This window comes from Periophthalmus magnuspinnatus, chromosome 8 (assembly GCF_009829125.3).
Source record: "Periophthalmus magnuspinnatus isolate fPerMag1 chromosome 8, fPerMag1.2.pri, whole genome shotgun sequence".
Classification (NCBI taxonomy): Eukaryota; Metazoa; Chordata; class Actinopteri; order Gobiiformes; family Gobiidae; genus Periophthalmus; species Periophthalmus magnuspinnatus.
Genome location: NC_047133.1, coordinates 16,174,007 through 16,197,951, shown reverse-complemented (window position 1 = coordinate 16,197,951; position 23,945 = coordinate 16,174,007). Strand labels below are relative to the sequence as shown.

The window sequence follows — 23,945 nt, the reverse complement described above, 5'->3', positions numbered from 1 at the left end:
ACTTTCAAAACAGCTGTGTAAATAAAGATCTTGCTTTTCTTTAATCGAGGCGGGTACAGAGACGGGCAGCGGCCATTTTAAAAGACCCCTCCCATCTTCTTAATAATGAGTTTTAACAGCTCCCATCAGGACGGAGGCTTAACGTAGCTCCCTGTGTGAAATCATGGGGTGTCATAAATGCCCTGAACAAGTCATTTCAGTATGTTTATGTTTAGGTCCTTTGCACATGCGCCGTGCTTGTACTTTACATTTTAATGTTTGTTTCTAATGGTTTGTTTGTTTTTCTTCTGTTGACCTGCAGCAAAATGTTAGCCTGCAGCAATAAACCTTGACCCTTAAACCTTGACCCTTAAACCTTGACCCTTGACGTTTGATTTCTCCCAGGTGACAGCAAACGTTTCACTGTGTCCGTTAAACAAGTGGAGGACTACCCCGTGGACCTGTATTACCTCATGGACCTGTCTTATTCCATGAAGGACGATTTGGCCAAACTCGTTACTCTCGGCAGCGAACTGGCCCAGACCATGGGTAAAATCACAAGTAACCTCCGCATGGGCTTCGGAGCGTTTGTGGACAAGACCATGTCCCCGTACATGTACTTGACTCCCCCCGATGCCATCACCAACCCCTGCTTTGGGTTAGTGCCAATGTTTATTTCCTCTTTTACATTTTTGTTACTGTTGTTACAGTTAGACTGATGTGCTGTGTCTTTTTCATCTCTAATACGAATTCTGATATTATAGATTGAAACATCTGCCAATGCCCGAGATCAACCGATACCAGAGCAGAGACTGAAACAGCATTTATTTCCTTTAAACAAAAATAAAATAAGACAAAACTGATCCAGATGTGTTATGTAGATGGTGTTTATCTCTAAAGTAAGCTGTATAAAGAGAAATTCAAACATTGTGAGACTTTCTGGGTCGACTTGTAAATAGTCAACCAACCAGGATATCGACTGAACCGATATTTAGAGGCTGATTTCCAAATCAAATTTGTAGTATCAGCATCGGAATCAGATACCAGAATCAGATGAGTGCATCTCTACAAAATTCTACTTTTTTAGACAATAGATGATCACCAACGTGCAACCAGCCATTTTCCAATCTTGTATTTAAATTTTTGACTCTTTATTAAGAAGTTTATTAATTTAAATATTTACGTTTAGTTTTAATTTATTCTTTTTTTTAATTATTTTTACTCACACTCACACTTACCCACACCTGTTTGACCTTTGACCTTTTCCCCCTGCAGCATTGATGAAAAGTGCGAGGCTCAGTTTGGCTTTAAGCACGTGCTGCCTCTGACCGAGAGAGTGGCCCGTTTCACTGAGGAGGTGTCGAAACAGCGGGTGTCCAGGAACAGGGACTCTCCAGAAGGGGGCTTCGACGCCATTATGCAGGCCGTGGTGTGCAAGGTACCGCCAAGAATGCGCTCGATGTCGACAAAAAGACAAAGACAAAGAGCGCAGACCATAGACATGAGGAGAATCAGGCGAGAGAGGGATATGGCAGCGAAGGGACCGCACACCACAAGCTAAAAAATGTGTCCGCTGTTTCCTGTTTACAGTAAAACGACTGACACTGAGACTCTAAAGTGTTACAAACATCAGAGCATTTTATTTGTACTTTAGGAGAAAGGAGGGAGTGGAGAGGACAGGAGGAGAAAGAGAGAAGAAGGCGGGAGAGAGAATGCGAGATGAGAGGAGGGAGAGAAGAGAGGGAGAGAGGAAGGCAGAGAGGAGAGAGGGAGGGAGAGATGGGAGAGGAGAGAGGGAGCGAGGAGAGAGGGGGAGGGAAATAGGAGGAGAGAGGAGAGGGAGAGAAGAAAGGAGAGGGAGAGAGAAGGGGAGAGGAGAGAGGGAGAGAGGAGGAGAGAAGAAGGAGCATTGCACTTCTGCTTTAGATACAAGTCCAAACTGTGTTGTTATTATCAGTGAAACGTGGGGCAGTGGTTCAGATAAAGGCTTTTAATGCACAGAAGGCTGGAGATAAACAAACAGGAAGTAGAGTCACTATCACAGGAAGTAGAAACACAATCGTTAATCTTCGCAATAATCGCAGCTTCAGCCTGATCCTGGCTGTGTGGATGTAAACTGACACATGTCGTTTTACTTTTAAAGAACTCTTCTGGATTCACAGTGCTGTTTTGTGGACTGGGGTCATTATCGGCAGAGGGCAAATTCGAATGGATATTATGGATGAGAACGCTGTAGTTTAACAAAAGTCTTTAAACTTTTTTCGCTGTTTCCTGAGTGTGTATTTGCCACCTCTGTGTCCGTCACTCCCTCTGCCCCTGACGCTCTGCCCCTGACGCTCTGTTTTATTGGCTGTTGCTATGGTGATGTTTTATGGTTATGATATAACAGAGCAGCTCAGAGTCGCACTGACACCACACACACAAGGAGCCAAAGGTGGGTCACGCCTCCCTGAATTCAGGAAGAAGCAAACGGGTCCTAAATCAAAATTACAAATGACCCTAGTGTGAGGCGGGTTTAAGATCGCATGAGGTGGGCTTAAGTCCTGGTACAAATGAAAAAAAAAGTGCTGCTCTAGTGTGATGTGCAGCTATCCATAGGGGGCGCTGACAGCATGCCGCTTGGTTGTGATGATGTTTACGGCGACGTCAGCTCCAATTTGGCACCGCAATTTTCTAACATGGACGTCAGTGGACTTGTTTCTTTGATTGAGTCATTTCAGATGAATATTGTGATTTAAAATGTGTAAATTATAACATAATGACCCACACATGCACCTCTTTCAGTACAGGGACATCACAGTAGTTAATAATATAATTTCTGTTGCTATAGGATCAAATCGGTTGGCGCCCGGACGCTTCACACTTGCTGGTTTTCACGACAGACGCCAAAACGCACATTGCGCTGGACGGACGCATCGCCGGCATCGTCCAACCCAACGACGGGCTGTGCCACCTGGACAGCAGCAACATCTACAACAAGACGACTGTGCTGGTAAGAATTAAACTTAAACCATTTCATTTTTTATTAAAGATCCAATATTACACAAAACTGACTTCCCTGAACATTGAGCCACGTCATAACGCTGTTAGAATTTTCTTTTGGGCCAATATATGGGACCGATTTTGATCTGACCTGATTTTCCCCCAAAATATATGATTTGAAATTACATCTAACATAATTATTTGTATACTTTTAACTGTTCTGCATAATTAAACTACAATAACAAAACATAACTTCAGTGGAAAGTGTTTTTTGACATCCACAGTCCTGTTTTTACTGTGACCCAAAATGGAGCTGTTTTCTCTCTTTGTGTGAACAACATCATCTCAATAAAGTAAAATAAAGCTTTTATTTGCTGCAACTGGTGAGTCCAAACCAAATATCGACCCAGGCAGGAGAGTGGAGGCCGATATCCCATACGAAAGAGGGGTGCAAGTATCGACTCGATATATTGGCGAATCGATGTATTGGTGTATTTATTTATTTATTTTGACACACTGTATAAAAAGCAGGTGCAGGAAGAGGCAAAAAACCCAATAGGACTTATATTAAAGCCTCTACCCTTTAAATAAAACTGAATATTACTTAAATCTCGATGTGGAATTGTGTGTTTTGAATAGTTACATAAGCTTTGCTCTTTACGCTGTTTGTGTTTCCAGGACTACCCGTCTTTGGCTCTTATGACGGAGAAAATGTCTGAAAACAACATTAATCTGATTTTTGCCGTGACCAGTTTTGTGGTGCCTCTGTACAAGGTAAACAAACTGCAGAATAAACACTACAACAACACTTTTTATGACTTTATAACTCACTTTGTGTCCGCTCTCGTAGGAGTACAGCCAGCTGATCCCTGGGACCACAGTGGGAATGCTCGATCAAGACTCTGGGAACGTCATCGGACTCATTCAGGAGGCGTATGCGGTGAGTAATGACAGGATTTCTGCAATAATACCGTCGATATATAGCATTCTAGCTAGCCCAACCATATGCTAACTGTCAAACGCTGGCACTATTTTGGCTCGCACGTTCTTTTCAGACTCTTTGGAAAATAGTAAAATCTGTTCACTTCCTCGTAAACTTTTTCCTGAACAAGCAGCATTTAAAAAAGATATTTAAACTCCACTTCTCCATGATCATAGACTTCATGGTTGTTTCCCATTAATAACAGTTCAAGTCAAGTTTATTTATTTATTTTTTTATTTTATTATTATTTTTATTTACTGATATTAGAGACAATACAAACAAGTGAAATACATAATTAGACATTTTGACTTGAGGAAAAAGGAGGTGACGAGGCAGTAAAAATGGCATCTGTTCTTTGTATCTGTATGGGAGTGTGTGTGTGTGGGGGGGTGTGTGTGGGGGTGTGTGAGCATGTGTGTATATGTAGCAGATTTTAAACAACTTCATCTGCCCAAAGTGCTTCACATAAAAGTCAACACAAACTCAGCAGGACGACTGTAGCTCCTGTAGTTTCCCTCATCGTCTAAAACAAGCCGAGCAAAACAATCTCATTACATTTTTAACTGTGTGTTTATTATATGGAAATAACTTTAAACAATATGAAATCCGTCCTTTTTGTTTGAAGAAATAAGTGACATATTTACTGTAAAATGTGTGACTCAGATCAGGATGTGCCACTTCAGTTTCAGTGCGAACCAGCGGAAACATGTAGCCTGTGTGTGATTAGACTCAAAATCTGTGGGAAATACTTTTACTTTTTACACTTTAAGCACATTTTTAAACAGATATTTTAATACTTTTACTTAAGTTGATTTTTTTCATGCGATACTTTTACTTTTACTTGAGGTTTTTTTTTGTTCTGTTATCTGTACTTTTACTTAAGTAACATAATGGAGTACTTCTTCCACCTCTGCTCATAGTTTTACGTTGCACCTCAGCACCAGAGCGAAATCATGGTCTCGTCTCATCTTGTTCATTTTCAATAAACTGATTTCTGATTTTGAAATAGTGAGTTTTAGTTCAGTCCCTGTGAAAATGAACGCACACATCACACGCACATCTCACACACGTCACAAACACGTTAACGAAACACAACCCAAACAAAAAGAGCCTTATTTGTCTTTCTGAAAACAAAACACAGACCAGTGACATCTTCAAAGTTTTATTTCCAATTTCAAGCTCAAATGTTTTTATTTTGTGTCTGGGGCAGAAAATCCGGTCCAAAGTGGAGCTGGACCTCGTTGATGTTCCAGAGGATTTGAACTTGGCCTTTAATGCCACCTGCCTCAATGGCGAGCTCATCCAGGGCGTCCGCTCCTGCTCCGGACTCAAAATAGGAGACACTGTAAGTACTCATACACAGTACTTATACTTATACATACTGCTTATACTTATACAAAAAAAATTCTTTAGGACCATTTATGACCCTGTGATCAAACAAATGACTGAAAGAACCCCTTTGATTAAAGTTGTGTAACGTCTCTCCTTGTCTCCATGGAGATGTTGTTATGGCTTTAAACTTTCTGAATTTCCTCTGTTCAGCACCAGTTTCATTCATGTGGTTTTATTGCTCCAGAAATAAGTTGAAAAGTTTGTATTTTTACTGTGACCGGCGGCGCCTCTCCACAGATCTGACCTGTCACTTGGATGTCACAGTGGGCGTGTCACAGTGGGCGTGTCACAGTGGGCGTGTCACAGTGGGCGTGTCACAGTGGGCGTGTCACAGTGGGCGTGTCACAGTGGGCGTGTCACAGTGGGCGTGTCACAGTGGGCGTGTCACAGTGGGCGTGTCACAGTGGGCGTGTCACAGTGGGCGTGTCACAGTGGGCGTGTACATCACTTCATATTCAGTCACTTTCAGTCACTTTTCTGGTCGCTTCGCAGCAGCTTCACAAATTGTTCCATGATTCATTCTCACTGTGGTAATGGAAAACACACTGAGGTGAACTGACCACAGGCTCAGACAGAAGATCATTTGACCTATTATCAGATGGTTAATGGTTCAAATTCTTGCCAGCTCATACTGCCATTGTGCCATTGTGCAAAACATTCCCCACAACTTATCTGTGTTTCATGTATCTTTATTTGTACAGGGAGAGCCCAATGAGAGAGCCAGACTCAGACTGAATGCCCCTCATCCTCTCTCCTCCCTTTGTCTCCTTTTCTCTCATCCTCTCCTCTTTCTTTCTTCTCATTTCTTTTTAAAATGGTGTCTCGTTGTCCAGGTTTCGTTCAGCGTGGAGGTCCAGCTGCGCAGTTGCCCCAAAGAAAAGAGCCGCACTTTTAAAATCAAACCTCTGGGATTTAAAGACTCTCTGGAGGTGACCGTGGACTTCGCCTGTAACTGCGACTGTGAAGCCAGCGCCCAGCCCGACAGCGCCCTCTGCAGCCAGGGCAACGGCACGTTCGAATGCGGCGTGTGCCAGTGTCACCCGGGCAGGCTGGGACCCCACTGCGAGTGCTCCGTGGAGGACTACAGCCCCTCGGACGACGCCAACTGCATCCCCAAAGCGGACGGTCCCATGTGCAGCAGACGGGGCGACTGTCTGTGCGGCCAGTGCTCGTGTCACGGCAACGACTTCGGACAAGTCTGGGGCCGATACTGCGAGTGCGACGACTTCAACTGCCTCCGCTACAAGGGGGCGCTGTGCTCGGGTGAGTCTCATGTTTGACACGGAGATTTAGAGCTGAAAACACTAGTCCACCTTGTGATGTCATGTGTCTCTCTCACTCCCTCTCTCCTCCTCTTTCCTCCTCCCTCCCTCTCTCCTCCTCTCCATGCTTTTTCCTCCTCTCCTCTCCTCTCTTTCCCCCTCACTTCCTGTCCCCTCCCGTCACTCCCTCTCTCCTCCTCTCCTCTTTCTCTCTCCTCCTCCCTTTCTCTCCCTCTCTCCGCCACTGCTCTTTCTCTCACCTCCTCCCTTTCTCTCCCTCTCTCCGCCACTGCTCTTTCTCTCTCCTCCTCCCTTTCTCTCCTTCTCTCCGCCACTGCTCTTTCTCTCTCCTCCTCCCTTTCTCTCCCTCTCTCCGCCACTGCTCTTTCTCTCTCCTCCTCCCTTTCTCTCCCTCTCTCCGCCACTGCTCTTTCTCTCTCCTCCTCGTTCCCTCTGCCCCCCTACTCTTTCTCCGCTCCTCTTTCTCTCCCCTCCTCTTCCTCTGTCTTTCCTCCACTCTTCTTTATCTCCCCTCCTCTCCTTCCGTCTCTCCTCCACTCTTCCTCTCCCCTCTTCTCCTCTTTCTCTCCCCTCCTCTCCCTCTGTCTCTCCTCCACTCCTCTTTCTCTCTCCTCCTCTCTCCCTCTCTCTTAAGTGCCCGCTCTCTGCTAAACCAGTGGTGCGGATGGCTTGCTTTCTACATCCTCGCCTCTGATTGGCTCTTTGGTTGCTATGATACTCAGCTCTTGTACCTGCTCGCCTCAGTGAGCTTCATTTTAACTGCAATAATTCCACTTTTAGTTTGCTATGTCCATTGTATTAACATGCTAATACTAAAGCACTACCACAAACATAGATGCACCACAGCTGGATCTGTTTTGTAATCATTTCTGTGTGATATTTTGGGGAGGACAGCGTTTTTTGGTTGATATTGGGTCAGTCTCGGGTCAGTGTTTCAGCTGATCTAAACAAATTGATCATTAAATCCTCTGAATCCAAACACGTTCTCCACGTCCACACACTCTCAGGGCTGTGGAGTGCTGCCTTTACAGAGCCAGAGCTGAGTCAGATCCGAGCGATCACGTCTGCGTTTACATTCTTACTGTAGCTAAGCCTGACTAATCTGAGCTCACATCGAGACACGGGCTCCAGCATCAGGCCTGTTTTGTTCTTCTTACTTCACTAAAACCTTGTGAGTTGAGATAATACCTGATTTTGTATAGCCATTTTTGAGGACATACTTAAAGCTGCACCCTGTTACCTGTCTGGTGGAGCATCATTTAGTTTCCTGGGATATTCCACAGTATGGCATTAAACATATCTATCTTGTACTTCAATTATCAGTGTTTTTATTGGTAAAAATCCCTTGAACAAGATCCATTCGCCTTGGCTAGCCTGTCCACAGATCTGACCTGTAAGTTAACCTGATAGCATCACCTTCTTGTTTGCATGGAGACAGAGTTGAGCGTTTAAAGTTTAATGCCATGCTGTGGATTATTCTAAGGAAAGCAAGGTGGTTTTCTACTTCATATACATCTCCATAGTGGTAGCAATCGCGGCAGTGGCTTAGTTGGTAGAGCGTTTGTGCTTTGATCTGAAGGTTGGTGGTTCAAATCCTGCTCTCGACATAAACATCATTGGTTGAGCAGTCGGATCCACAGAGCCACAGGTTGGCGGTGCGATTCTGCTGTTGTTGTGTTAAGTGATCATGGGTGCACTTCTGGCTCCATTGACTTGTTTCCAATTCACGTTCCATTGAAAACTGTGGCTCCTCTATAGAAGGGGGCGGGTCTTTCGGGAAACAACTTCTCTGGGCTCAGACTGATTAACTCTGTGGTTATTTGTGTGTCATTCATCACTCAGCGTTTGGTTCTGCTGGGTCATGTTCTTGCTGCTGTGGGCTTCAGATAAACCTGCAGTTACATCCACGCTAATGAAAACTTTACATATTGTTTCATTATTCTGTAGTTGGTCAAGACATCCTCTAGGGGATGTATCGAGATTGACACTTTGCAGATCTACTTAAATAAAAGTATTAAAAAGTATTAAAGTACCTGTTTAAAAATGTGCTTAAAGAGTAAAAATTAAAAGTATTTCTCACAGATTTTGAGTCTTAAGAAGCTTCAAATGTGGTGATTTTGGTAAAGATTTGAGCTGAATTTTGTTCAACAGAAACAACTGAATCAATCATTTTATAACTGTTTTTATTTGTATATTTTTGTTTGTTCAAATTCTGAACGTGTTAAAAATAAACCCTCAGACTTTTTAGCATTTTCAAGTTCAAAAATGTAGTGAAGTAGAAAGTACAGATACTCCTCTCAAATGTACTCAAGTAAAAGTAAAAAGTACACACTGTAAAATGTACAGATACCTCAAATGTGTACTAATACTTCACTGCTTTTACTTTATTATGTTCCACCACTGGCCAATACTTTTACTGCAGTGACTATGCTTCTACTGAACAGTTATCATGTTCTGTCTTCTATATCCTGCAGTTCCATATAAGGAAGTAAAAAATAGCCCCTTCGGCCCCACCCACCCACTCATCATCGTTTTATTGCACTTGGTTGGATTCTTTTAAATGTTGAGTAATTTGCAGCTCTCAGATCTGTACAAACCATAAAGTACAGCGTGTGATGATGATGTCATAGGAGGGGGAGGGGCCATGTGCTCCGGCGTGCTCAAACCAACTCGAAATATGTCTCATTTTTATTAACAAGTCCAAAGACAGCTACTGTGGTGATATTGAAAGAGTTGGATTAGTCAACTTTTAAAAACACAAAAAATATGTTAATCTAAACTTAAAGGGCCCATATTCCTCTATCCTCTGATCTGTTCTAATGTTGTTTCCTCGTCACAAACAGACCTGGAGTTGTGTTTCGTTTCATTTACACATGTTTAACACACAAACCCTGCATATTTAGGCTGAAGTCTTCTCTCAAACTGAAAACACTCAGTTCCACCTTGTGATGTCATCATGTGGTAATACAGGAAGTGCTCCACTGTGTTTTTAAACTCCACACACCTTCACTAGAATCATGTGGATAATCTCAGCCCTGGAGTTTCCAATCTCTACTGAAATGAAAGTAAAAGGAGATGTTAACTTGAAAACTACCGCTTCATGACATCACAAGGTGGAACAGAGCATTTTGAGCTTTGGAGATGTAGACAGACTGATAATAAAGTGTTACTCAAACATGTGTGAATGAAACAAACAACTCCAGGTCTGATTTTGAGGAGGAAACAGCATAAGAACATGGATTAAAGAGCTGCAAAAAGTCTTATATTTCAAGTCTCTTGTTATTGTCTGGAGATCATCACTGGGATCATAAAAACTGATAATAAGCACTTGATCCCAGCTCTGTACCGTATAGACGGGATTCAAACCAGGTTATGAAATGAAATACCTAATGAGTCTGCAAACCTCATATATTAAAAACATGCAATTCAACAGGACAAAATCTGGATTAATCCCAGTTTAAACCAGGAAAAATCCAGAACAAATCAACCCGTCTGCGACAAGAGCCGATCAGACCTGTGCAACATGGACCGGCTCCTGTTTCATAACCACAGACAGAGAAGTGACTGAGTGAGTGTGTCACCCACAGCGTTCAGCTCCAAATGAAGCTCATCGAGGCTAGAGCAGTTATAGCGGCTAATTTGACGCAGAGTTCCATATGTGGAATTCTGACCATTAGTATCATAGCAACCAAAGAGCCAATCAGGAGCGAGGCTGTTGAAGGTAGCGCCCCTTCCGGCTCACACCACTGGTTTAGCAGGGAGCGGGCGCTTAGCAATGCTATCAATCAAACCTGTTGCTAACGCTAGTGGGAGCGACATCACAGAAAGATATCTTGATTTACAGGCACAATAGTGAAATAAAAACGCCAGGATCATGTCGAGCGGGTTAATACGAACATTTAAGATCAAAATGACGAGTCTGACAGCAGCAGTTACAGAGAGAGGGGCCACAGTTTTTACACAGAAAATTAATTTTAGCCGATGGAGCCGGAAGTGCAACTGTGATCACTTCCTGTTTGGAACGTGGCGGTTAGCATATTAGCTATGTCCATTTGTATATACAGTCTATGTTCATATCAGGTCAATTGAAAATGTTCATGATTGTGTTTGAACGTGTGACTCTACGGATCGTCTTTATTTGAGGGCGTTTCTGTTCAGCGCCCAGACTATGGAACAGCGCCCTCTGCCTGTCAGATCCTCTCAGTCAAAATCATACACTCTTACAGTGAGGTGAGCCCTCCACAGATCTGACCTGTAACGTGGTCGAGTTGCATCACCCTCTTGTCTCAATAGAGTTAGATTAGTTTAATCCCATACGACACTCCACCTTTAATCTTTTAATCCTGCCGTTGTGCCATTGTGCAAAACGCCCCAGACACAGGCTCAGACCCTCGACCTCGAGCTGTTACATCACGTGAGGAAGCTGTTTTTAGTTTGGCAAATGGAGCTCGTTTTTCTGCTTCATTTATGACAAGTTTCTGAAAATGTGTAAACCTCAAACTGTGACATTAAAAGTGACAGTAGCGGCAGTTTGGCCACGCCCCCTCGCTCAGATATATGAAGTAACATTTATGGAATTATGGAGTAAAGACAAAAACATTAAATAACTCTACTAATGAGTTTTTATATTTCATGTTCAAATATATAAAGTCTCCTCCTTTTCTCTGTCAGAAATATGTAACAGGAGGAGAGAAGTAGTTTTAATTGCAGCCACAGTAGTAGTAATAGTAGTAGTAGTAGTAATAGTAGTTAAGTAATTCGAAAGTAGTAAAAGTTCAAAATAAAACCAATAACACACTGACTGAAGCTTTGTCCAGACGTCTGACGTGTCAGAGCAGAAGGTCACTCACCGCTTTTTCAGTTTGAACTTTTGAAACTGTTTTATGAACTTTTAAAATACTTTAAAATACTTTAAGATCAGGGTCAGGTGGAGCTCTGTGACCCTAAAACGCTTCTGTCTCAAAATCTCTCCATCTCGGCCCCAGAGGAGCTGTTTTTCTTTTCTGCTGCGTGCAGAGAGAAAGAAAGACACGAGCAGACAAGTACTGCCCCAGGAGAAGTAAATATTAAGAGAGAGAGATAGAGAGGGAGAGAGGAGGAGAGAGAGAAGGAGAGAGAGAGAGGGAGGAAGAGAGAGAGAGAAGGAGAGAGAGAGAGGGAGGAGGGGAGAGAGAGAGAAAGAGAGAAAGAGTCAGGAGCAGACAAGTACTGCCCCAGGAGAGGTAAACATTAAGAGAGAGGGGGAGAGAGAGGGGGAGAGTGTGAGGGAGGGGTAGAACAGGGGGATTTACATTCCTGTGTTGGCTCTGTGCCATAAACACTCTCAGAGTCTTGTTTGTTCGTTTAAGTCTTTCCTCGACATAAACGGGGCAGAAGTCGTTGTTCTGTGTTTATCTCTGATGGACGCCGCGTTTCCGCTGTGTGAAGTCATGTGACTCACACCAATGACTCATTTATGTCACTACATCAACACACGGTCATTAGGGTGAGGGCAAGCACTTACATCTAATATCAGTAGTAATAGTAGTAATAGTTCTAGTAGCAATAGCACAAGTAGCAGTAGTAGTAGTAACAGTAGCAGAAGTAGTAGTAGTTCTAGTAGTAGTAGTAATAGTAGTAAAAATACTCTTCCATGTGTTCTTTTTCGTCTTTGTTGTCTTTAGTTCAAACTCCAGCCTCTGTATCTGTCCTGCTGTTTAACCATTAACCCCATGTGACCATGAGGACGAGGGCGGCGCAGAGCGACGGCACCCCCTGGGTCCAGTCTCTGTGTTTATAAAAGCATTCTCAGTGGAGAAGTGGACTTTGGCTCTTTGGCTCTGTGGGTGTTACGACATGATGCTCTTCCTCCAGCCGGGCTCTGACTCACGCTCCTCTTCATCGTGAATGGGCACATCGTTTGTCGACCTCCTGCTAAAGTCCATGTGGTTTGTAATGGCTCTCGTGCAGTGAGCCAGAGTCAAGGCTCAGCCCAAACAGCTCAAACACTCACTATTACATCACAGAGGAAAAATGGCACTGCTGGGTCTGGAAGGTTTTTCTCATTTCTAATCTTTTTAACCCAGACTTGAATATTTGAATTTAAAGTTTGTTGAGTTTAATCACTCGTAGGAGAAGGTTTGAGGATGTTCAAGTCTCTGATCACTTCACTTTTGTTTCAGTTGTTTGAACCAATCAGTCTAACCAGGATTTAGCCGGAGCATGTGCAGCGTTTTGCCTTGACAAAAGAGACTCCAGTCCCCAGCACAGACTGTTTATATAAATACACATAGCTAACCTGCTACCTGCCGCGTTACAAACAGGAAGTGATCATGGGCGCACTTCTGGCTCCATCGACTCTACAAACAGTACAGTGCAGTGTATGTATAAAATCCAACTGACCAAAGTGGTTAGTGACAGTGACATCACACTTCTACATGTGTCTCTATGGTGTAATATTCAGCAGTTACCATGGCGACACAATGCACACACAGCAAACACAGACAAAAAGGTTTTAAGATCGTCTGAAAACTCAAGAAAAAACACAAAAGTGATTTAAAGAGCACATGTTCAGGAGCCTGTGATCAGTCCAAGCTCACGGTCCTGTTTAGGAGTTTGATTTTCAGTGAGTCACTCTCACCTTTTTGAGTAAAATCACTGTTGGCTAATGCTAATGCTAATACTGACTAGCTTGTGGCTGTAATGTTATTTGAGAGGGACTTGTTTAACAGCACAATTCATTTCACCTGTTGTGGTTCAGATAAGTCAGTTCTTTATGGCCAGATTGTGTTAAAACAAAGCTCAGATTAAAGTCTAACAGATTAACAGAGCCTCAGACAGAGCAGTGCGTACAGTTAGCTTCACACATTCAAGGAATGTTGATGACATCATCTGCAAAGTATCAATAGAGCCCAAACAAAAATCATACAGCAGTTGGCTTATTCTGGCAGGGCGTCTGGCTCAAATGTGACGCTCAATGTGAGAGTGAGGGTGTCCCTGTAGGCACTGCTGCCCCGGGCCCTGTTCAGGACGTCCTGTGTGGAGCCGCGAGGGCAGTTCCTCATTAGTTTGCACTTTTACTGTGGACTATTTCCTGCTTTTGTTAAGACAATTCCCTGAAAAAGAGATTCATATTCATGGGAAAAAGCAGTGGTGGAACATAAGGAAGTAAAAGTGCTACATTTTACAGTACAGTTTTGCAGTTTAGCAGGGAATGGGTGCTTAACAACGCTGTCAATCAAACCTGTTGCTAACACTAGCAGGAGCGATCTCACAGAAAGAAGGCGCCTGATTTGTCTGTTATTAATGTTCATGTCTTGATTTACAGACACAATAGTGAAATAAAAACCCCAGGATCATGTAGAGCGGGTTAATACATTTAAGACCAAAATGATGAGTCTGACAGCAGCAGTTACAGAGAGAGGGGACACAGTTCTTACATAGAAAGTGAATTGGAAACAAAGTCGATGGAACTGAAAGTGCGTCCATGACACTTCCTGTTTGGAATGTGGTGGCTAACAGGTTAGCTATGTCCATTTATATAAACAGTCTATGGTCCCCCCCTTAATATTACTCAATATATCACCACACTGGTAAAGGCAACTCTTTACTTCACTGCAGGAATAACAGTAACAGTGAACTTTTACAATAACTCCTCTTTTACCAGGAAACATGTTTTAAGATTTCTCGGTAAGATAAAGCACTGTTGCGTTAGTATTGCTGAGTTTCAGATGACATCACATCATTCCATAAGCCGATAATATTTAAGATGGAGGCAGATAACATGAATATGTCATTATTATTATTGTTAATTTTATTAATTAATTAATTAATTTCATTTTATTTTATTTTTTGTCTATATGCCCATCGGGGTGGCGGGTGGGAAAAAAGAAGGGGGAAAAGGTAATCAGATTCTAATCTGTATATTTGCACCTGAGACTGATACTTTAATAAAAATTTGATCACAAAAAAAAAACATGAATATTGTTATAATGCTGTGTTTTGTTGTAACACAGTGAGTTTTTGGGTCTAGTCCCTGATTGAAATGATCGCGTTCAGCATTTGTGAATTTACCTTTTGGATATTTCATGGTGAAGTACAATGTAAACAACAGGGAAATCTGGCTCTTGGCCCCATCGTACTCCCACACTCCCATATGACATCATCACTTTTGAGAATCTGAAAAGACCAATACAAGGAGGTCCACATTCTGTCATTTATAAATCTTCTATTTGGACAATAAACATGAGTTTCAGTGCATTAAAGGAGTAGTGTGTAACATGTGCTCTTATAGTGGTCCCTCATTTATTGCAGGGGTTACGTTCTAAAAATAACCCACAAGTAGTCAGCTTTATTTTTTACAATTATTCTATATGTTTTAAGGCTCTTTAATCGCTTATTTTCAACATGCCATTTTGTCAATCTACCCCTGTTTTCACCTCCACCAGTGCACGCCCACTGTGACATACACACTTCCTTCACCAGTTTTGTTTTCTTAATTGGTGATACTCATAGGATTCAGCAGCGTCACATAGTCTTTTTGGTACAAATGAAAAAATGTGCTTCTCTAGTGTGATGTGCAGGTGTCCATAGGGGGCGCCGACAGCATGCAGCACTTTGTTGTGATGACGTTTACGGCGACGTCAGCTCCTATTGGACACTGCAGTTTTCTAACGCGGAAGTCAGTGGACTTGTTTCTTTTATGAAGTGGTTTTAGGTGAATATTGTGATTTCAAATGTGTAAATTATAACATAATGATCCACAGGGTCAGAGATGAGAACCATAGAGACACAAGCTCAATAGGACTGATTTAAAGATCATGATGATGATGTTTCCACAGATCATGGGAAGTGTAACTGTGGTTTCTGTCAGTGTGACGTGGGCTGGAAGGGGGAGAACTGTAACTGTACCACTCGCACAGACACCTGCATGTCCAGCATCGGGCTCCTCTGCAGCGGTCGAGGGACCTGTGAGTGTGGGGTGTGCCAGTGCACCCAGCCCGGGGCCTACGGCACCACCTGTGAGAAGTGCCCCACCTGCCCGGACTCCTGCACCATCAAACAGTAAGGAGGAGAAGCTTACTATTCATAATTTTTATTTTATTCTTAATGATGTCCCTGATATGGGAACCTCATCATAAACACTCTGTTACACCTTGTGATGTCATCATGTGGTAATACAGGAAGTGCTCCACTGTGTTTTTAAACTCCATACACCTTCACTAGAATCATTTGGATCATTTCAGCCCTGGAATTGCCGATCTCTACTGAACTAAATGTAAAAGGAGCTGTTAACTTGAAAACTACCACTTCATGACATCACAAGGTGGAACAGAGCATTTTGAGCTTTGGAGATGTAGACAGACTAATAATAAAGTGTAACTCAAACATGTGTGAATGAAACAAAACTCCAGGTCTTTTTTTGAGGAGGTAACAGCATTAGAACATGGATTAAATCTCATAAGAGTCACTTTTGAGTAATATAGGATGTTTAACATCAAATTTGGAAAAAATAAATAAATAGAAAATTACCTGGTGTTAACGAGGTTTGGTGTAATTCTGTTGTCAAGGAAACAGTTATAGTGGTGCATTAGTCAGTGTTTTGAAATAAACAGTTTTAACCCCTGCACAGTCAGTGGTGATAAACAGGTCAGAACAAACAGAAAAAGAGTCAGATTCTTAGGTTTTCTTTAGTTTTTTTGTTTTGTATAATTGTGCAAACTATAAGTAAAACGCCTCCTGTTGTTCATGACCTGTCAAAAGTTCTGACACACCCTCTCATTCATTTTTACCACTTTCTACATTTTGTTTTATTTTATTTATTTATCTTTATTTATACAGGACAACTCAATGACAGCACTTAGACTGTCCTTCTCATGGGCGCCCTGTTCAAACACAGTACCAGCGGAAAAAAACAAACAAAACTTTTGTGGTTGCAGTGATAGGACTCTGCTCTTTTCTGAAACCTGACTGATAAGATTCAAAATGGAGCATTTATTTAAATAAACTGTAACTTGATTTGCAACTAACTTTTCTTTTAAATACTAGCCGGAAATTATTTACATTTGTACTTGTCCCACTGTTGTGTAAAGACAAAACATGAGGCTTTTTCCTTAATTCTGGTATAACTGCCATTTGAAAGGATACATTAAAAATATGTTACAGAAGTTGAATTAAACGTGGGGCAGCTGGTAATAGAAGTTTTGGATCATTTGGATCATTACCTCTGATCATCACCAGCTTTTATAAACACAGAAGACATCGAATATATGAAGTAACATGTATGGAACTATATAGTAAAGACAAAAAGTTAAATAACTCTGCTAAATATTTTTTGATAAAGCAAAGAGAGAAAGGAGACTTTAAGAATTTGAATTTAGAATATAAAAAATTCAAGATTAGTAGAGTTATTGAAGTTATTTCCTCTTTTCCTTTCTACATAATTCCATAAATGCCGTCATAAAGACTCTGACAGCCTTCACATGACTCCACACTCTTTAATCAACTGTGTGGACTCATTTGGCTGCCTCGTGTATATTTTTAAATCCTGTTGTTTTTTTTTAGCTATGGACTGAATAATATTTGTGCCTGAAATAAGTATATAAAATGCAGTAAATGTGAAGACAAAAAAAACAACTTTGAAGGAGAGAACTGGACTGGAGAGAAATGGACATAGCTAACCTGCTAGCCGCCGCATTCCAAACAGGAAGTGATCATGGGCGCACTTCCTACTCCATTGACTCCGGCTCCAATTCGCTTTAAACTACTAAAACTGTGTCCCCTCTCTCTGTAACTGCTACTGTCAGACTCGTCATTATGGTCTAAAAAGTTCGGATTAACCCGGTGCGGGCGGGAAGAGACGTTACCTTCAACGGACTCGCTCCAATTGGCTCTTTGGTTGCTATGATACTCGCGGTCTGAACACATTCACTTAGTCCACTTCTTTATACCGTTTATGCTGGTAATATAATAATACACGTTTGTTTGTTTGTTTGTCCACAGGCAGTGTGTGGAGTGTCAGCACTTTAAGAGAGGACAGTACATCGAAGAGAACAGTTGTAACCAGATCTGCAGAGACGAAATCAGAGTCGTGAACAATCTGGGCGCAGACATTGGAGCAGGTGAGTCTGACGCTTCCTGTTCTTTTCTTACTTCCTTTCATCTGGCACTTTATCACTTATAAACTTTATCAATCAGTTTTAAAGTGGTGTGTGTGAATGTGAATGCATTTTAAATCTAAAACTGTCTGCACATTTACCACAACATAAACATGTAATACTGGTGTTTTGTGTTTTCCAGTTTCCCAGGACAGTAACGGCGTCAACTGCTCGTACAAAGACGAGAATGACTGTGTGCAGCACTTTCAGTACTCCGAAGATGAAAGTGGAAAATCCATCCTGCACGTGGTCAAAGAACCAGGTACAAGCTCTACTCTATAAGTATATGTATTTAAGTATCAGTGCTGAAGTAGTGCAAGTAATATCAGCTCCAATAGCAGTGGTGAAACCTAATGTAGTAAAAGTAGTAAAGTACTATACTTAAGTATACATTTTAGGTACAGTATCTTTAGTATGTTTTAAAGTGTGCACTTTTTACTTTTACTTGAGTACTTTTGAGAGCAGTATTTGTACTTTCTACTCCACTACAATTTTTGAACTGGACTGAAACATAAAAAAGGCTGAGGGTTTATTTTTAACACATTCAGGTTTTGAACAAAACAAAAATATACAAATATAAACTGAAAAAAATGATCGATTCAATTGTTTCTGCTCAACAAAATTCAGCTCAAATCTTTATCAAAATCACCACATTTGAAGATTTATAAGACTCAAAAATTTATAAGACTCAAAAAAATACTTTTACTTTTTACTCTTTAAATACATTTTTAAACAGGTACTTTTATACTTTTACTTAAGTATATTTTTTCATGTGATACTTTTAGTTTTTTTATTTGAATAATTTGTCCACCACTGACCAGTAGTAGCACTAGTTCTAGCGGTTGTGGTAGCATTAGTAGTAATAGTCACATCACTGTGGTAGTAGTAATAGTATTAGTAATCACTGTTGTATTAGTAATAGTATTAGTCATCACTGTGGTAGTAGTAATAGTATTAGTAATCACTGTTGTATTAGTAATAGTATTAGTCATCACTGTGGTAGTAGTAATAGTATTAGTCATCAAATCATAAACAATGCAGATTTTTATGACTTTTCATCACACCAAAATTGTCAACTGCTGGAAGTGTGCCCATGATCACTTCCTGTTTGGAACACAGCGGCTAGCAGGTTAGCTACGTCCATTTATATAAACAAGTCTATGGTCGTAGCACAAAAATATATGTCACACTGAATGAATAAAATGTCGGAGGCAGAGGCACGCTGATTACAAAAATAAACCACTCTTCCTCTGAACTCTGACCTCTGACCTTTGAACTCTGTTCCAAACCACGTGCTTTTCCTGACAGAGGACTGGCTGTACACTTTTTATTAAAAACTCACTGATCTCTGACATTTAGAGCTGCTTTACTCTCGATCCAAACGGCGTAACTCTACCGTGGAGTGTGTTGCTTCTGTCTTAGACTGCAGTGTTCTTTTGTTTTTAAAGGAACAGTGTGAACTCTTTCAGCCGTAAAACCGTCACAGGCTGTGGTCACGAACACACTCACTGGATTAATATCAGAAGTTTCGATTTATGCGACTTGGATCAACTGATTTCATCCTGATTATGATCCTCTTATTCACATCAGCATCTGCAGTTTGTCATTTAAGTCATTTTAAAAGTTTATAAATCAGATCATGTTTGTGAAGCTGCTGCTCAGACTGGTCCTGTTCATCACGTGTTGTTCTCATGTCATTACAGAGCTCATGTTTACACTGGCGTTATTATGGCGTTAAAATATAAAATCTGCCTCTTATGCCATAGCCATCATGGAGAGCGGGTTAATACGAACATGATGGAGCAGGAAGTGCGCCCATGATGGAACGCGGCGGCTAGCATGTACAGTCTATGGTTGTAGCACAAAAATATATGTCACACTGAACAAATAAAATGTCAGAGGTACGCTGGTTACAAAAATAAAAGCCCTTTATTGTTTCTGTCCCATTTGTACTAATAAAGGACTTTTATTTTGATAATCATTCTGTCTTGGACGTTTTATTCAAGCCCCATGTGACATATTTTTGTAAGAGGCTGATATTGTATTTTAATGATATTTGCTTGTCCGAGGCTCCACTGATGCATTCACCTCATGTCTTATTCATGGGGTTATTACGGGATGGACCTTTTGTGTTGCACTTTACATCAAAACTCTGCAGTGTTTGATCGCTTTTTATGACAATAACAATAAAATCTTTTGGTGTCTATGTAACCGCAGCCTTTGTTAAACGTCCTGTATCACACAAACTGACTCTTATGACCTTTAATCCATGTTCTAATGCTGTTTCCTCCTCAAAATCAGACCTGGAGTTGTGTTTTGTCTCATTTAAAAACACAGTGCAGCACTTCCTGTATTACCACATGATGACATCACAAGGTGGAACAGAGTGTTTTCAGTTTGAGAGAAGAACTGAGCCTAAATATGCAGGGTTTGTGTGTTAAACATGTGTGAATGAAACAAAACACAACTCCAGGTCTGTTTGTGATGAGGAAACAACATTAGAACAGACCAGAGAATAGAGGAATATGGGCCCTTTAAGGTAATATGGACAGTTAAATTAACAGTATTTTCCTCTCTGTGTCTCTCTCCTCTTCAGTTTGTCCAGAGGGCCCTGATGTCTTGGTGGTGTCCTTGGCTGTAGCTGGGGCCATTTTGCTCCTGGGACTCGTAGGACTCCTTATTTGGAAGCTACTGATCACCATCCACGACCGCCGTGAGTTCGTCAAGTTTGAGGAAGAGCGAGCCAAAGCAAAATGGGACACGGTGAGAACTCTGACCAGTCTCAGAACACATTCATTTATAGTGAAAGACATTTGTGTAGGGATGCAGCTTTTTCAGTTCTGATACTGATATTGATACTTCTACTTTAAGTTTCTGCTGATATTAGCTGACGGAAAATAGAACTTATTTCCTTAAAACTCAGTTGACTTATTTCATAGAGATACAATATTGTTCATCGAGGCTGGCAGTTATAGGGGCCAGTTTGGAGCAGAGTCTCATAGCATATATATAAATGGACATAGCTAACCTGCGAACATGGTAAAAATAACCCCTCAAATCATATGAAAAATACTTTTACTTTTCAGTCCTGTTCAAAAATGTAGTGGAGTAGAAAGTACAGATACTGCTCTCAAATGTACTGAAGTAAAAGTAAAAAGTACACACTGTAAAATGTACATAAGTAAAGTACAGATACCTAAAAATTATACTTAAGTACACTACTTTACTGCTTGTACTTTGTTAGTTTCCACCACTAAAAATAAAGAGTAGTATTAAAATGAATCCTGTTTTGGTCCAAATTAGTTCAGACTTTCCTGTTACTGCAAAAAATGAAGCTCATTACTGTGCTGTTTGTGAAGTATCTGCACACGACTGGACTGAAAAACTGGAGAGGGCGTGGCTTTTGCTGCAGCTGGTCGCAGACTCTGGAACAGTCTCCGTCTGTGTGTCAGAACAGCCCAAATCTTTGTTGAAAACTCACTCTTTTGCTGTAGTTTTAAGTGTTCTGTTGTATTTTTGCATGTTTTGTTTAAGATTGTACTTTATATTGTCCAGTGCTTTAGGCAGCGGTGGGTGTTTTTAAATGTGCTTTAGAGTAAATTTGACTTGATTTGACGTGACTTAAATGCTGTGTGTGGTTTGTTTTACAGGCGCACAATCCCTTATACAAAGGAGCCACTTCCACCTTCACAAACGTCACATATCGAGGAAATTAGAACATCTGAAACGGGGGAATCTCAGGGTCAAGACCACATGGATGTACAACCAGCAAACACAAGCACGAGGAGGAGGAAGAGGAGGAGGAGGAACCAGCAAACACAAAGAAGAGGAGGAGGAACCAGCAAAAATGAGGAGGAAGAGGAGGAGGAATCAACAAACAAACACAAACATGAGGAGGAGGAGAAGGAACCAGCAAACACAAAGAGGAAGAAGAGAAGGAACCAGAAACATGAGGAGGAAGAGGAGGAGGAGGGGGGAAACGCTATGACTACTAGATCTGAACTGTAGATCAAATGTGTGTGTGTTTGTGTACTGTATATTTTGTAAAAAGACATTTTAAAATGCCAACAACTGCTGTTCACAAAGTGACTCTGAGAGTTTAACTGTGCCGTCGTTTACAGAGACATTCAGAAGTATTTCATCTTTTATATCACTGCTTTATCCACTGACAGCTAACCAAACAGGAAGTGATCATGGGTGCACTTCCAGCTCCATCGACTCTGGCTCTAATTCACTTTCTGTGTCCCCTCTCTCTGTAACTGCTGCTGTCAGACTCGTCATTTTGGTCTTAAATGTTCATATTAACACGCTCTACATGATCCTGTTTTTTTTATTTCACTATTGTGTCTGTAAATCAAGAATTTTAATAACAGACAAATCAGACGCCTTCTTTCCCTGAGGTCGCTTCAATTAGCGTTAGCAACAGGATTGATTGACAGCGTTGCTAAGCGGCCGCTAAGGGACGTTACCTTCAACAGCCTCTCTGCAGATGTCGATGGAGCCCATGATCACTTCCTGTTTGGAAAGCTGTGGTTAGCGTGTTAGCTATGTCCATTTATACAAACAGTTTATAGTTCAAACATCTGCTAAACCAGCGATGGAGTCAGGAATGGGCGTTACCTTCAACAACCTGGGTCCGGATTGGCTCTTTAGTTGCTATGATACTCACAGTCCACTTCTTTACACAGTCTGTGGAGTTTTCCCAAAATGGATAATAGTGTTAAATGTAATCTGCTTCAGTTTACACCCACACGTCTCTAATGGTCTGTACAAAAGCTGATCAAATATGTTTCCCAGGTAATTATTTAGAGTAACCTTTTTCCAGTGCAGTTACTTTTTCATTTGGTGGTATTCAGAATATAGTTTATAAAATCAAAGGCAACATGATCGTGAGGTTTAGGCTTTGAGCTGCAGGGCATCAGTGAGAAAAGAGAACACAGCTGTTACGGGTAGAGTATTTGCATATTTACTTCTCTAATTAGCAGCAGTGGAACGCAACAAAGTAAAAGTATTAAAGTACTTAAGTATACATTTGAAGTATCTGTACTTTACTTAAGTGCATTTTACAGTGTGTACTTTTTACTTTTACTTCAGTACATTTGAGAGCAGTATCTGTACTTTCTACTCCACTGCATTTTTGGCTGAGGATTTATTTTTAACACGTTTTGAACAAAAATATACAAATAAAAACAGAAAAAAACAATTAAATCAGTTGTTTCTGTTGAACAAAATTCAGCTCAAATCTTTATCAAAATCACCACATTTGAAGCTTTATAAGACTAAAAATCTACGAGAAACACTTTTACTTTTTACTCTTTAAGCACTTTTAAACAGGTACTTTAATTGTTGTTTTAAACCTGTGAGTCCATGCTCAGAATGCAGTTTTCTGATTGGACCGTGCACCGAAATATTTTACTTTTTAATGCAAGTATTGGGTTTTCTGTAGCTTAATGCATTTTACAGCAAAGAGATTAGAACTCATGTTGTCAAAGAGGAACTTGAGGTTACACAAGACGACCCAAAGCCTGCAGATGTTGTTGTTTTGTTGTTGTTGTTGTCGTGGTGTGTTTCTTCATATCAGGGGATCTTTTTTTTTTTTTTTTTTAACTTGATGAAACTTTCTCAGAATTTGACAATTCACGTCACTTCCTGTTGCATGTGCAGTTTGTTAAGTCGGGTCAAACTTGTGCACAGTAAGTTTCTCACTAAACCAAAGAGTTGTGATGTTTTACCTTTGACCTGGTCTCGGTGTCTGCGGTGGCCAGGTCTCGTTCTGTTTGTCACTTCAAATAAAACCTCTTTTTTACAGTTGAAAATGACGGAAGCGATTACTGCATTTTAACATTAGATTTTTTACACCAAGGAACGACTCACACACACTCACAAACACACACATACACAAACACACAGCAGCAGCAAAGGTGGACGTTAAAGAAGTACAACTAGTAAAGTACTGTACTTAACTTAAGTACATTTTACAGTGTGTACTTTTTACTTTTACGTCACTACATTTGTACTTTCTACTCCATTACATTTTTTATTTGAGGGGTTATTTTGACCATGTTCGTGGAAACATCCTGACTAAAGTTTTTGAGCTCAAGATTTGGCTTTGAGCAAAACAAAAATAAATACACAAAATTCAGAAGAAAAATTCAAAGCTGATTTGTGTTTTTACTACAAAATATCAATTCA

The 23,945-nt window shown here is 40.9% G+C and overlaps 2 protein-coding genes across 2 annotated transcripts in view; both read left to right on the top strand.

Moving 5' to 3' along the window:
- The window catches only part of itgb3a (integrin beta 3a), a 30,237-nt gene extending 6,917 nt beyond the window's left edge, over positions 1 to 23,320 (top strand). Inside the window, exons 4-15 of the mRNA XM_033971361.2 lie at positions 385 to 637; positions 1,255 to 1,417; positions 2,810 to 2,971; positions 3,640 to 3,735; positions 3,812 to 3,901; positions 5,154 to 5,288; positions 6,169 to 6,598; positions 15,438 to 15,660; positions 17,599 to 17,717; positions 17,896 to 18,015; positions 20,350 to 20,516; positions 21,404 to 23,320. Of these exons, the coding sequence (XP_033827252.1) occupies positions 385 to 637; positions 1,255 to 1,417; positions 2,810 to 2,971; positions 3,640 to 3,735; positions 3,812 to 3,901; positions 5,154 to 5,288; positions 6,169 to 6,598; positions 15,438 to 15,660; positions 17,599 to 17,717; positions 17,896 to 18,015; positions 20,350 to 20,516; positions 21,404 to 21,469 (2,024 nt within the window). The 3' untranslated portion in view covers positions 21,470 to 23,320. The remainder of the gene's footprint in view (positions 1 to 384; positions 638 to 1,254; positions 1,418 to 2,809; positions 2,972 to 3,639; positions 3,736 to 3,811; positions 3,902 to 5,153; positions 5,289 to 6,168; positions 6,599 to 15,437; positions 15,661 to 17,598; positions 17,718 to 17,895; positions 18,016 to 20,349; positions 20,517 to 21,403) is intronic.
- tlk2 (tousled-like kinase 2) overlaps positions 1 to 23,945 on the top strand; it is a 97,243-nt gene that overhangs the window by 37,854 nt on the left and 35,444 nt on the right. The window lies entirely within an intron of this gene.